The 14,208-nt window shown below is 39.4% G+C and overlaps 1 protein-coding gene across 4 annotated transcripts in view; it reads right to left on the bottom strand.

Moving 5' to 3' along the window:
- Nucleotides 1–14,208, bottom strand: part of SNX25 (sorting nexin 25) — a 79,089-nt gene that overhangs the window by 10,353 nt on the left and 54,528 nt on the right. For all 4 annotated transcript variants that reach the window (XM_010570010.1, XM_010570011.1, XM_010570012.1 and 1 more), the window contains exons 10-14: nucleotides 13,914–14,069; nucleotides 10,075–10,206; nucleotides 4,025–4,165; nucleotides 3,297–3,410; nucleotides 2,592–2,756 (exon numbers count right to left, since the gene is read on the bottom strand). In XM_010570010.1, the coding sequence (XP_010568312.1) occupies nucleotides 2,592–2,756; nucleotides 3,297–3,410; nucleotides 4,025–4,165; nucleotides 10,075–10,206; nucleotides 13,914–14,069 (708 nt within the window). The remainder of the gene's footprint in view (nucleotides 1–2,591; nucleotides 2,757–3,296; nucleotides 3,411–4,024; nucleotides 4,166–10,074; nucleotides 10,207–13,913; nucleotides 14,070–14,208) is intronic.

Genomic DNA, 14,208 nt, shown 5'->3' with positions numbered 1-14,208 from the left:
TAAAACCATAAGAACTAAATAAAACATAACCTAACAAAACACTAGAAGAAATTGGGGCTGCTCAGTCTGAGAAACAAAAGAATAAAGGACAAAAGGAAAGTAGTAACTCCTGATAACTGAGGTGATCCTAACCCAAACTGTTCTGTGTTTGCTGCAGACAGGACAAGAGCTAGCTGGCTAAAGAAGGGAGATTTAGGTTAGACAGCAAGAAAAGCCTTCTAACCTTGAAGATAGCTAAGAACCAGGATACGCTGCCTTGCTTGGCTAGGGAACATCAGTTATCAGAGGTTTAAACACGCATTAGACAAACACATGCCAAGAATTTTGTTGGTACAGTTGAGTCTGCTTGAGCAGGAAGGTAAACCCAATGACCTCTCCGAGGTCCCCACTCTGTTTTTCTGCTGTTCAGTGAATCCCCTATCATTTAGAAAATGCAATGAGAAGTGTAAATTCTTACAGCACAGTGCATTTTCTATCCATTAATGCTTCATAAACCTAAAAGCCCTTCCTCTAGATGACATCAACTGCATTTTTTCCTCTGATTTGGTTTTGGTCTTGAGAGCTAAGAAATACGTGCTAAAGCTAGCCCTGTCCAAGGAGCTGTATATATGAGAGATCTGAAATTGCTGCTATATCTAATCCAGAAAATAGCACTCAAGAGGTAATATTGTTGCTCTAACACATATTTGAAAAGTGTGAGACGAGATGTAAAAGGCAAAGAGAGCGCTGTACGAAAGCATTCTCTTCTATGAAGTCCAAAATACAAACTAAACCAGGAAATCTTAGTTACGAAGAGAACACAACTGTAACAGCTTTGTAGTGTGTGGTTTAACACAACTAACTTCATTAATGACCTTGTACCAAATGATTTAACCCTAGTTTAACTGCTTTAGTACATTATCCAAAATGCTATCACTGGGCAAGACTGAGCTGATCTAAAGCTTACACTGAAAGACAAGGGCGTCCAAGAAAAATCAGAGCTGATCCCAGACCACCTCACAATTCCCCTCCTCCACTTAATTTTATCATTATTTTTAAACTAGGACTAATGTTTGCCATACTGATTCAGAGGGTCTAACAGTTTCCTATACTCCCTCCATCTGTATTCTGTTGTCTCATCTTATGTTTAACGTTAGGGAAGGAGGGGAGAGGAGAGGGAAAGTGGATGTGAAGCAGGATGGTCTTCGTCTGCATTTGTACAGTGCCTGGCATAATACAGTCTAGCCAAAATTAAGCTCCTAGTCCCACAAGTAACAGACAGTATTAAATTTAAACTGAGTAAGAGGTTATGTTCCAACTCCTCTGTTGCCGCATTCTCTGGGCATTTTTTGCTTGACTTCCTTCAGTTTTTCAGTACCAGTTGCTTCATTTCTTTGTTCTCTCTCCTCTCACGCACTCTTACTACAAACTCCCTTTCCTTCTCCCATATTTCCTAACTACATCCTCCTACACACTCACATAATACAATATATGTGCAGTCTGGCTTTTTTCTTGAGGATGTTTTTCAATTAAATAGTGAAATACAAATAGCTTCATGCTTCTATGCTTTTATGCTACTTCTACCTAACAGTCATTTTAGTGAATGCACTTTCATTTTTAGAACTGTAGTACTTCTATTGAACTGTAAAATTAGTTTCTCAAACTTTCTTTATATTTATTACTCTGAAATGAGACATATACATTCAGCATCTAGGTGAAAACACAGTGCAATTCTGAAAAATTAAAATATATAGGATTTTCTTATTTCTGAGAGATGCAACACCATTTTTTTGCCTATTAGCAGGCTAGAACTGTCCAAGTTCCCCAAACTCCATTTATCCTACAGAAGGCCCATCCACTGCAGACAACTACAGCATGTAAGAAAAGAAGTATTTCATCTAACATATAACTAAAAAGGGGAATAGAAACAGCTCCTTGGAGGATGCATATCTGCAAGATGAACCACACAGAATAGAGCACCAAGTAATTATGGTCAATTTTAGTCACTAAGCGATTCTTCACTGCATTTTGAGAGACAATGGGTTTTTGTGGCTTAGTATCAAATTCTCCAACTGGTTTGTCCACATGGGCTCCCGCCTGTATTTGCAAATTCCCTCAGTGAGCCTGTACCACTTGCCAAAATTCTTTGTCAAAACTAGCTTTGCTTCAGAAGTTGTCCAGAAATTAAGGACACACAGCTGTTCCCTGCCAAGAGAAGATTCCTAAGATTCCTATTTTTACCTGTCAAAAACCCCCTGAAATACGCATGTCTAGAGCACAAATAGTGAGAAGTTCTGCTACGAAAAAAACCCAAACAAAAACCAAACCCACATGGACTGCAATTTGCTTATTCATGATATGTTACAGATTTGCCTATATATATTTATCAAAGGGCAGGAAACTTATTGTATTAATAAACACCTTTTAAGTTCATAGACAACTCTTATTTCTGACTATTTGTTCACTTACAGTAAATTAAAAATGACCTTTGGAAATGTCTTTGGAAATGTCTTCCAATATTACCTGCCATTCAAATACATTATATTAATGGCTCTCTCTGCTTACTTTGGTTATATAATTAAATTTGGGAAGATTACTTTTCTACCACTTACCTCCTGATGAGAAAACAAATCACCAGGAAGTCGTTCTAGAAATGAGGAGAGTGAAAAAGAGGACTTCTTTCCTTGCACATCAATAACTTTGAGGTGCTCTGGGGAAGGGCTCAAGAAGGCGTAAAGTGCTTCACTCGGGCAGAGTCTTTCATCAGAGAGCAATTTCTGTGAGAGAAAAATAATGACAGAAACAACACATCAATTGAATATTTCTTGTTAAGGAACAACATTGTCAGGCCATCCCATAAAACTGATTAAGACATGGCTCAGAGGTAGAGTGAGAAAAAAAATCCATGTCTCTCAGATACTTCAAAGATACTTTAAGAAGCTAGTTCTAACGTATTAGAATCAGTAAGATTCAAATTTTTAATCTTACAGCTTTCTTTTTAAATAAAAATAGTTCTAATTTGTAAGAAGTTTGTTGTGAATTGTTGTAGTTAAAGGTGGCAATTACAGGATTCATTATTTACTATTTCTTAATTAATCAAAGTTTAAATAACTTACCACTAGAGGAATGGTTACTATCAGCCAAACTCATCTCAACTTCAGGCATTTTGGACAACTTTGGCATTTATAGTGTCAAACCTTACATATGACCTATTTGTTCTAGGCTCTCTCTTCAGTCAATAGAGAGACAACATCTACTCCAGAGGCATGACTCAATTCTCCTGTTTAGACATGTTGGTTTTGTCTTTGTTTTCTTACCTGCAGAAAGTTATTAAGCTGGTTCTTGGATTTCTCCATGAATTTCTGGTCTATGGATTTGAAGGGCAGCTTGCTGAGGGAAGGCAACTGAACTTTCTTTAATGATGGAAAACACTGTGTAGGAGAAAGGAGAGCTCACTTAACATACATGTGCAGAAAAACACAGGTGGTTCAGAACAGAAATGAAAAGACTCCTTTGTACTCTCACTGCCCTTCCATACCCCTCTCAACACCTTGAAAAACACCCTCCCTTACCCACTATGGGCTCACACATCTAAACCCTTTCCCTTCACAGCACCTTCATTATCTACCACTTATCAGACAGAAAGGTTAAAGCACTGTAAAAGGAAACGTTCTCTGTCCCCAAAAGCTGTCTTTTCTAATACCTCCCTGGAAGCCAGAAACAAAATCTAGTTTTTAAAGCAGGCTCTTGCATGACAGTGCAGAGCATATACCATTTTGACATTGGGTTAGTCCAGTGAAACAGTCATTATCAAGGAAAAAAAAAAAGAAATAAAAAAAAATTATAAACACATTTTATAAGCATCTGGCCGAGGCCAGAAATACGCAGATAGAAAACTAGCTCTAAAAGGCAAAAAGCCAAAGGCTGGCATAAAAACTGGCAAAAAAAAAAAAAAAAAAAAAAAAAAGTTTTTCCCCTCTCCAAGCATCACTCTGACAAATTTTAGCATCTTGCATATTCTCCCTCCCCTAACTGAAATTCATACCTCACTGAGTTTCCGGTGTAGGTTCTGAAACTCACTGAGCTTCCTGGGAACAGTCCAGTTCTTAGTTTCAGCTCCACCAACTTCTTGTAAACTCACCATGACAGAGTAACAGGGCACTTGTTCTCCATTCTCTTCTAAAACCTTGTGGGAAAGAAACCAACAGATAAGGTGTACTACTTTGAAAGCAAACAGTGGAACATTTGGGCTGCCAGATGACCGGCTCACAGAGTCAGTCATCAATGTCCCATCCTTCTCTTGCAGTCTGAAGGCTACAGATGGAGCAACACCCTTAATGGACAAAACTTTACCCAAAATGGTATATCAGTCCTGAATCAGTCCTCCAGCTAGCCACGATTACACTTTACATACAGCTTCGCAATGCTGTCCGTCAGCAATCACGTCTCCCTGACATGTCTTCTTCAAACAGCTGCGTGTATTATTTCAGTTTTTAAGGTACCTCCCACATAGCTTTCTGATTGCTTACCAATACTCCACCTCTCCCGCCTGCGTCTTCCTGACTGTTCTCCCATTATTCCCACCCTTCTTCCCTAGTGCTCGTGCTGAGGCTCACCCACACGCCGGGCACAGCAGCTCTGCAGCTGGGCCCCGCAGCAGCTGGTGCCGTCTCAGAGCGACTCCTCTGCTCACTCCAGCTATTCCGCACGCACAGAACGTGCGGTACCCACGCCGTGTTTATTTCCCAGAAGCTCACAGCTTTACAGAAATACTAATGAATCAAGCTGTACGACAGCCAGAGGAAGGAGGAGTGATTAACCACATTGTGCAAATGGCAAAACTACAGCAAAGAAGTTACTTGAGACGATTGCAGCAGTGTGACCGTATTATTTCTTAATTTGATGAGCCACCCAGAATTTCACCCTTATGTCCTAATGGTAACAGATTTTTGTTTACTTATTTTAAAGAGACAGCTAAATAGATTATGAAAGGCAAATAAGGGTAATGCGTGAAATACATCGGGCTTTTTGGCCAAGCCAAACTCTCAAATGCTTGTCTTAATATACACGCAAATAACAGAAAAGTAATTACAAAATGCCACTCTCACACAATCTTTTTCAGTAAAGTAATAACTTTTAAGCTTTTGGGGCTTTTTTTTTAAGACTATTTAAGAATAAACTTTAAAATTCATATAATTATGACACATTTTCTGAGAAGCCTGTAAAGGTCTGAGGACACTTAATGCTAGTGACAGATAATTTGACAAGCAGCTACATCACCACTGTACAAGACACACAGCTAAAATGTATCTTCATATTTTATGGCTCTTCAGAGCTTTACATGGAGAATATTCCCTGTGATGCACTCCTCCAAAAGCTGCACGTGGACTACTGGGAAACCCAATCCGAGGCCCAGGTTTCACATCTCTCTAAGAAAAACTGCAGCAGCACCCAGACAGAGTACAAAGCACCAGCCTGAATGTCCAAAAATGTGCCTGGTTCCCAGCACAGCTATGTGGGGAACTGCCTTTCTCCTGCCAGAGTACTGCAGAAAGAGATGCTTGAATAGCCTCCAAAATGTAGGTCAGAGAGACCTGGCACAGAGGGACTGGGATCTCCTGGGACAGTCCCTGCCCTGTCTACCCCTGAGCTAGATGGGATCTGTGTTCGTAGGTGACTCACAAACATCTCCGGGCAGTTGCTTTTGAAAACTGGGAGATCAGTGCTGAAAATACTGATTTGAGTCATGCGTATCATTCTCCATTACACATTCATCCCCAGGGCAGGGATTTGCATGTGTGTAGGGTCATCTGAACTGTAATTGTCAGGAGAGAGTCATCCCTCTGGAAGGACATTGTCGAAACCGGAGTACTAAGTCCTCCTTCTGTTTTCAAGTTAGGATCCACGTGCAAAATCATTTAAATTCTGATTACTAGATGGAGAAACATTACAACTTCCTTCAAATAGCCTCATACAAATATCTGAAAGTCTTCAGGATCTTCTTAAGAAAGCAAAATTTTTGACCAACTTCAGTACTTATTAATTTGGAAAAACAAATGCACAAGTCAACTGGAGAACACACAGAAAAATGGGATGTTGGGGGGTCTTCTAAACCAGGAGATCTAGTCCTTTGCCGTACAGGCACCATCTCATACAATTGCTATTATGAATGAATTCAAACTTGTGAAACAATTTCTGTTTCCATCCCCATTACGCTAAAAGTCTGCTCTAAACCCTCACCCTGGTCATTGGAAGTTTCCTTTCAATTTCCAAACTCATTTTGATTTGTTCCAACAACTCTTCACCCCTCCCTTATGTTTACCCTTACTGATGTGTTTTTATAGACAGCCCTATTCCTCCACGTCTCCCTTTTGCTTAGGTAAGCAAACTAAAGTGCTCTCACAATCACTGCTCATGGCAAAAGCTCCTCATTCAATCCATTCAGTTCAACCCCTCTCAAACACCATGGCCCAGCACCTGCAGAGCGACTGTAACACTTCGTCTCAAATGGAAACTCCTCTCCTGATGTATTCGAGGGCCGCACTTGCCTTTCTCACACCTGCAGCCCACTCAAGACGAACTGCACATCTGACAAGCCACCAGCGTACCTACTGCTTCCAGTCACAAGGCGCTCCGACGGGTCGGAGCCAAAGCCCAGAGCTCCTGCTGAATGCCAAACCTCACATGCCACGCATGCTGTGAGATATCACCGCGCTTCTATTACTCCCGTCCTGAAAATCACCCAGTTCTTCCTGAGAACTACCCTAGCCCTCTTCCAGCTCTGACTCTTCATGAGCATAAACTTACCATCTGCGGTGCGGTTTGGTTTTCCAAGTCCAAAGGTCCTGTGATAGTCTCAGCCCTGATCGTTTCACAGCACGGGCAAGCGCTCTCAGAATTAGCCCCTAGCATGGCATTTCCACGAGTCTCCTACTCAGCCCTTTCTCAGCCCCCTTCCTCAGCTTACACATGAGTCTTTCAGGTTATTCACTGCTCCTTACCTAGCAAGGACAGAATCAGCCCTCAAGCACCCAAAGCAGCTTCATGCTATTGGGATTGTTTTGCATTGGCAGCAACTCCATCGCCTCAAGACAATGTAGAGATTAACTATTTCAGAATTTACTGTCTACTAGCATGTCACAGATACCTAGTCCACGAAGGGCGAAGATTTCTACCTTCTCCCTATGAGGCAACAAGAGTCCCAAAGCGGATAGAGAGAGATATGAACAAGGATGTTGACACACCTACATCTATCAATAAAACCTAGAAGGCACACATCAGAGGTGAGCACCTCTTACCAGGGCACGTGGTGTGGTAACAGTGAGAAACATTCAATGAAATATTGGAGGGGAAAAAAAAAAGAAGGGGGGGGGGGGAAACAAATATTACTAAATACATTCCAGGAGAAGGTATAGCTATTAGCTGCAGTAAGTAAAATGTAAACTTAACATTAGCAAAAACTGTAATGATAGTTCAGTAAAGTAACAAGCTGCCAAGGAAAGTTGATGAATCACGTGTTGGAAGCACTAAGGACTGGTCCAAACATCCACCAGGAATGATTAAATATTAACAAAAATTAGCCCAGTCATTAAGGCAGTGAAGAACTGTGTGACTCACCAGAAAATTTCCTCATTCAGAGCAGCTCTCTGAAACAGCCCACCCAAGCTATGCAGCAGTGAAATAGGGGCTAACCAGACTGTTGTTAAAAAAAAAAAAAAAAAGTCCCTTAAAAGTCCCTTTTAAACATAGAAAGACCATGCAGAAGGCATATCTGTCACACTGCTGTTTTCCTCAATTCACAGGAAGCTACTTTTCTTAATTTCCACTGAGCATAAACATCCTAAATTCCAAGATATTTAAATGAGTAAGACAAGCTATTTTTTCACCTTATTCAAATCTACAAACTCCACTCCTTATGAAAGTAATAAATTTTTAAAGTTGTTATGCTCTGAAACAGTCTTTTTTCTTTGGACAGAGGAGACAGTATGCCTGCTATAATATGAAACGATACAACCAAAACCATTAAAGCAAGTAGAGCAGGTTAGGTAACATAGCTGTAAGTTTTATACCTGCTGGTATGGGGAGGGAATATACCTGTCATGGAGAAGTGACTCACAGAATTACGTAAGTTGTTATCGTGGGTCCCCTCATTCTGCATCTTCTTACTGTCTTTTTTCAACCTCTACCAACCAGCCAAAACACTGAGTCTCCAAAGTCCATTTTATCAGAAATATCAGTTACCAAAAGACACCTGTAGGTTATACCATTTACATTGATTTTTTAATATATTTTATACATACACAGCTAGTGCATTTATACGACTCAAAACTATAACAACTAAAAGATTCAAGCTAAGAGTGCAAACAACAGTTTGGACACAGTTTTTTCCCCAAGTCTTAAGTAATTCTAGTTTTTTATGCATTATCTATTTACTGGGTTAGTAAATCAGTTTAAAAGGTTGATGACAGGCTATTATACCTTCAGCTCAAATTCTATAGCAAAATTTACTTTTACAAAGCTTTTCTGCAAAAAACATAGGGCCACTACATTTTTCTCTCTCTAAAATCACAGAGCTACATGCTAGGATTAGCAACAGCATATTTTGCAGCTAGGAAGACAAATGTCACCTACTCATACCCCCTGAAATCATCAACTGCAGCCAGAACACTTCTGAGCAATTAATTAACATGGATAACTACAACATTAATGTTTTCTCCAGCCTACCCTTTGAAGCACAGAGCTGCAAACAGCACAATTAATGCAAGCCTGCATTTAATTATCTAATCCAGTACTACTTCTAAGTTATAGTTAAGGCAGAAAGTAATTAGAAGCCTCTCCCAAACTCCCTCTTATTTAGCAGAACCACCTTCTCATCTAGTAATAAGGGAGACACTGAGCAGTTCTCTACAGTGCCCCTCACCAGAAAGCTGGTGTTCTAGAGTTTTGCTGCACACAGAATTACTGTTTTTTAAAAACAGACTTCAAAAGCTACAGAGAACTCTTAAAGACAACTTAAGAGCATCACTGTTCTCAACTGTGTCACCTGCAAACAGCATTAAAACAAAAACAAACTCAGATGTTTACACATTGAGAATTTGGTTTTTAAAATGGCACCTTAAGCTTTTAACCTGTTGGATTTATATCTTCTTTTACAGACAACGCATTTAACTATTGACAGACCTATCAATGGTTTGCAAGAGCTCAAGACACAAGCAAATAAACTCAACAGCACAAAATTTTTTCTTCCAGGAAAAATTACCTCAAAGAAACTACATACACTAATTTAAGGAACATTTTCTTAATAGCACAAGAGGGCATGCCAGTAGAGATCCAATTTATCTTTAATTCTCTGTAGTGATACTGTCAAGAAGATTGCTTACGTATGGTGTGAGCCTACAGTTACTACATAACAAGCATTTATTGGGTTCCTTTCATGGCAAATGTGAATACAATGCCATGAGATGGTAATGCTTTTTGTTTCCATTACAGGTTTTGGGTTTTTTTTTTTTAATTACATTCGTTCTACAATTGTCTGCCTACACCCAAATGGAAGAGCAGAACAAGACAAAAAAAAAAAAAGAGGAAAAAAAAGAAAAATTTAACTTCTCCTTCAACTTACAGATTTAAAGCCCTTTCTTTCTTTCTGGGTATTCTAGTCCCTTGAAACTGTACTGATGTTAAATATAATAATAAAAAACACAGAAAGTGTAAGTACTGCATCTTTGAGACATGGCAGAAACACAATTGCACCCAAGTGTGATAGCATAGTAAGAGACAGTTCTCATGAAAAACAATGCCCCTAAGATAGCAAATTACTTTGCCCAATGCCAAAACCACTCAACATACATGCAGGTATTTTTGTAACTCCATTACAACAGTGTCTAAGGACTAGAAATTTTGTATATGCATCATAGTAGTCACTGGGGGAACACAGGAGGAGTTCAGAAGAGATTAGGGTTTCCTCCCCCTGCCAAGTAAATATTAAGTATACACAGTGTACACAAAGGTATAAGGAAAGTATACACGGGTTTTTATTCTTCTCTTCATAGAAGTTTGAACTGAACCAGAAGATAAAAAGTCATAAAAAACCCATACCTCGCCTGAGACAATGAAGGCTTTCCACATACCAAGGTTCTCACACCACCAGTCCGTTCTTGCAATGTGCAGCTGAAGGTCATTGTGCTCTCTCTCCATCAGAGTAATTTCATCCTTCAGCTTAGAAACAATCTGCAGAGGAAAGTTTATTGATTATAATTGGTGTGAAAAAGCTTGTGCAACATGCCTAGTTATGTCTTTAGGGATGCTATTGAGAAAGGAGAAAAGGTACAAAAGCAGGGAGAGAAAGAACAATTAACATGGGAAAAAAAAATCATAAGTGAGAGAATCTATGATGCCTCATAAACTTGTAGAATACACAGTAATCTTAAAGGTCAATCCTGATACCAAAATAAAAAATAAGTTAGAAGGACATGCTACTATCACACTATTAGCATAAAAGGCACTTCACATAGGGTTATTTATTATACACATGTATTACACATTATATGTTTTATACAAACTTGAAATTTCAATACTGAAATATACATTACTGAAGACATCCTCCTTACCATTTTCAGATATACATGATGGGACCAAAGAACCTGGGGATAGATTTAATTTCTAGGAACTTAGCTATTTTAACAATCACTTAGGAAGTTACCGCTTAATTTGTTTTAGTTTTGGAGAAGGAAGGATTTATTATTGTGGAAAGCTCACATTTAAAAAGATGCTCTCATCAAGACGTAGCTCACCATCATAATCTCATAAAGGAGAAATAGTGTATCTCATCACATCAGCAAAAACATATGTAACCACACATACTACCAGGAGACAGTATGACAAGAAAAGCTGGAAGTATACATAAGATGTGACATTAGAAACACAGCAAAAGAAGCTGACACTTTTTTTTTTTAAATATGATATACCACCTAGTCAAATTCATGAGTCTTAGTTGTACGACTTGCATCACAAGTGGTACATTTTACAGAACTACAGTAATTCTGCCTTTTTCAAGATTTTTTGTCTCATGTAAGATGTGAAATATTATCTACACAACAGCTATATAATAACCTTCTAGCATATACCTAACATTCAGAATAATTTTGTATTTTATTGTATTTCCTATTGACATACAGATTGCTCTGCAGTCACCTTACATGGAATCCTATAAGCGGCATCCAGGAACAATCAATAAATAAAGAAGAACTGGTAAGATTTCACCATAAGTAAATAGCTGCTATGCTTATAAAGCAAATACTGAGACTTTATAATGATACTGGATCCATTTTATTATTCTGTTTCAAAGATGTCTATATTTCAAAGACAGTACTTTAGGAGCAAAAAAATACAGGGAAAACCCCACTACTTTAGAAGGGGTACAATCCCCACCTTCCCAAGAGCTTAGGTATAGAAAGAATATAGCTATTATTTCCCAAGAATGCAAAGGGAACATACAAGTGATACATCCATGTGAATGCAACAATATATAAAGGTTTAGTTACACAGCACTTTTCGTAAAACTGTAATGCTACAGAAACAAATGATAGGGCCTAACTCACGCATGCACAAGCACATTCACTTTTGTTCAGTACTTGTTTTCTATTTATAACTCTTTTTGCCCATGGTACATATTTTAACTTAAAAACTAGTTGGTTGTAAAAGCACCTCTTACAATTTCTCAAAGCGAATCTTATGTTCACTCCTAGTACAGGTCCACTGGAAATATGAAAGATCTGAACAAGTTAACATAAAATCCCTCCAACTTCCATGTCATTTCCGACAGAGACAGAGGCGTTTTTCTGTACAGTAAAGTCCCATTTAATTTCAATAAACGTGTCACACAGTTTTGTTTGAAAATAAGGCTTAGCAAGCACCAGAAAGTGCTCCGAGTGGGGAATGTTAAGGTTTTGCTTTGCTCCTGAGGACGACAAGACTGAACTCTAGCAAGAATCCGGTCCCTGCACATTTACCGTGGTTGCACAGGAAAGCATGAGACTGCACCACAGACCCAAGGGAGACAGCTGCTGAGCTTCGGGCACGAGACCGGCACTGAAGGCGGCACCACAGCCACGGACCTCCAAAGATCAAGCTATTTTCTACGGCAGCGGGCCTCGCATGTCAGAGACATTGCCCGAGACTGCTTGTCATCTTTGCTACTCTCTGTATTCCACAGAAAGAACTGAAATAAAGACTTCTCCCTACATTAAAAGAGCATTTTCTTTTAAGACTAGCAGCACTCCACATGCACCTCAAATGAGCAGTTCTCTTCCTTGACTGACTGGCATCTGAGTTGCATGGTGCTAGAAGCCACTTAAAGATGTACATATATGTTTTTTATCGGTCTCACAGCAAAGCCATTTCAAAAAGAGAAAACAACCCAGGAACCGCTTGAGGTTAAAAAATTTAGGACAAAATGGCATGACACTCCCCTTCATATGGCACAAAACTGTGGAATTTTTAAAAACATTTTTTATTTTACATGACCAAGAACCAAATTTTTACCTGCCACATCCAGAGGAGAAAAGAATAAAGTCCCCGTGACAAGGTGGTCTCACACTGTCAACCCTAACTATCCATTTTAAAGCTCCACAGGTAAATGCTACTGCAGTAATACAGGCATTATTAAAAAACATAAAAAGGACACACCTGTGCTCTCTCCACTCCAAACAGCAGTGATTGGGTGACAAATAAGAGGTATCTTCTGCCAGCTAGGGTCACACACGCAGCACAGCAGCTGTGAGCGGGACAGCCCAGACCAGCTGTGGACACATTTCCAGTTGTCTGCAGCAACCTCTGGCAGAAGGGAGACGTGGGAGGGACAGAGGGGTGGCCCCAAAGACTACTGTCCACATATTTCTCTGAGAGCTAGCTACTCCCAGAGCTGGGGCAGCACGGAATGAGCGGAGTGCCAACTTCTATTCAGACCAGCATCTTAGCACTCACCCTGAGTGAAAGAACAAATGTGCAAAGAACCCAGGTCCTGAGCAACGACTAATGCCCAGGTACATTTTTGCCATCCCTAGCAGAAGGCCATTTTAGGGGGACACCTTGACCACTTGTTCACCCACTGCCTACCATTTGCAACAAACCTCATTACACCTGAAAAGCTTGGCCCAGCTGCATCTTAACAACAGTCCTGTAATACCATCCTCAGTAGCAATGCAAATGAGTTGGCCTAAGCCAAACGCAAATCACTTGCTTCTGCCTGAATATGTTCTTAGATTTCTTAACTGTTGCACTTTGTAAAGAGAAAAAGGCTTTTCTTTTTTTTTCTTAATCCAAGACCGGAGCGCCAAAGTTTCATATCCCTCAGAATTTTTAGTCTGATGAGTGCCCTGCAGATTTCTCCTAGCTCCTTTTAAAGGAAGTAATTCACTTCTATAGGTTTGGGGTTTTTTTTCCCCTTTATTTGAGCAAGGCAGTCACAACTGTAGAGATTATGAAATTGTGCTGTGCTATTTCAAAGCCAGCAGAGGGAGCAGAAGCTAACTAGCACATCCCTCCGCTGCAGTGCTGCAGATGCGACAGGGACACAAAACAAGCTGCCATAAAGAACTACACAGATACAGGTGGGCAGAGATGTAAGGGAGAAATACTATTTGCCACCAACAAAGCTGCAAGACCACTAGGAGAGAGGTTGTTATTCTATAACAAACAAAGCAATATAAATCATATTTGCGATTTAAGTTACAATAGCTTTAAAAAAATGGAAAAAATAAACAATTAAAACTAAGCTCTGATTTCACTTTCTATAACAGGCTGATTGAAATAGCAATCTGACCTGTCCAAAAAAAGCCTCAGACAACTGGATATTACACAAACACACACATAATTTAAAAATAAACAAAAAAACCCCCACAAAACCCAAACCCCCTGAAGACACTAAAGGTACTTACCTTTTTGTCGGGTTTTGGTGAATTACATATGGAATTCAGAGCCTGTTTCTTATACTCAAGCTTGTCATTTAGCTGGCGAAGTTTATTTACAGCATAACTGGCCTGTTCATTAATTCTTGTGCTGCATTCTTCAGTAGCTTCTTCACAACCTTGGCCCTAGGAATAGAGGATGGAAGTAATTGCATCATTAATATGAAAAAGGAGACAGTTATTATTTGCTCCATAAGCATTTTACATCTAAGAACATTTCTTGATATAGACGAAAATGTAGGTATAACAGATTCTAACAGATATT

Source organism: Haliaeetus leucocephalus, unplaced genomic scaffold (genome assembly GCF_000737465.1).
Source record: "Haliaeetus leucocephalus isolate CR32 unplaced genomic scaffold, Haliaeetus_leucocephalus-4.0 Scaffold284, whole genome shotgun sequence".
In the NCBI taxonomy this organism is placed as follows: domain Eukaryota; kingdom Metazoa; phylum Chordata; class Aves; order Accipitriformes; family Accipitridae; genus Haliaeetus; species Haliaeetus leucocephalus.
Note: the sequence above shows the minus strand (reverse complement) of the source record. Positions and strands in the feature narration are given on the sequence as shown.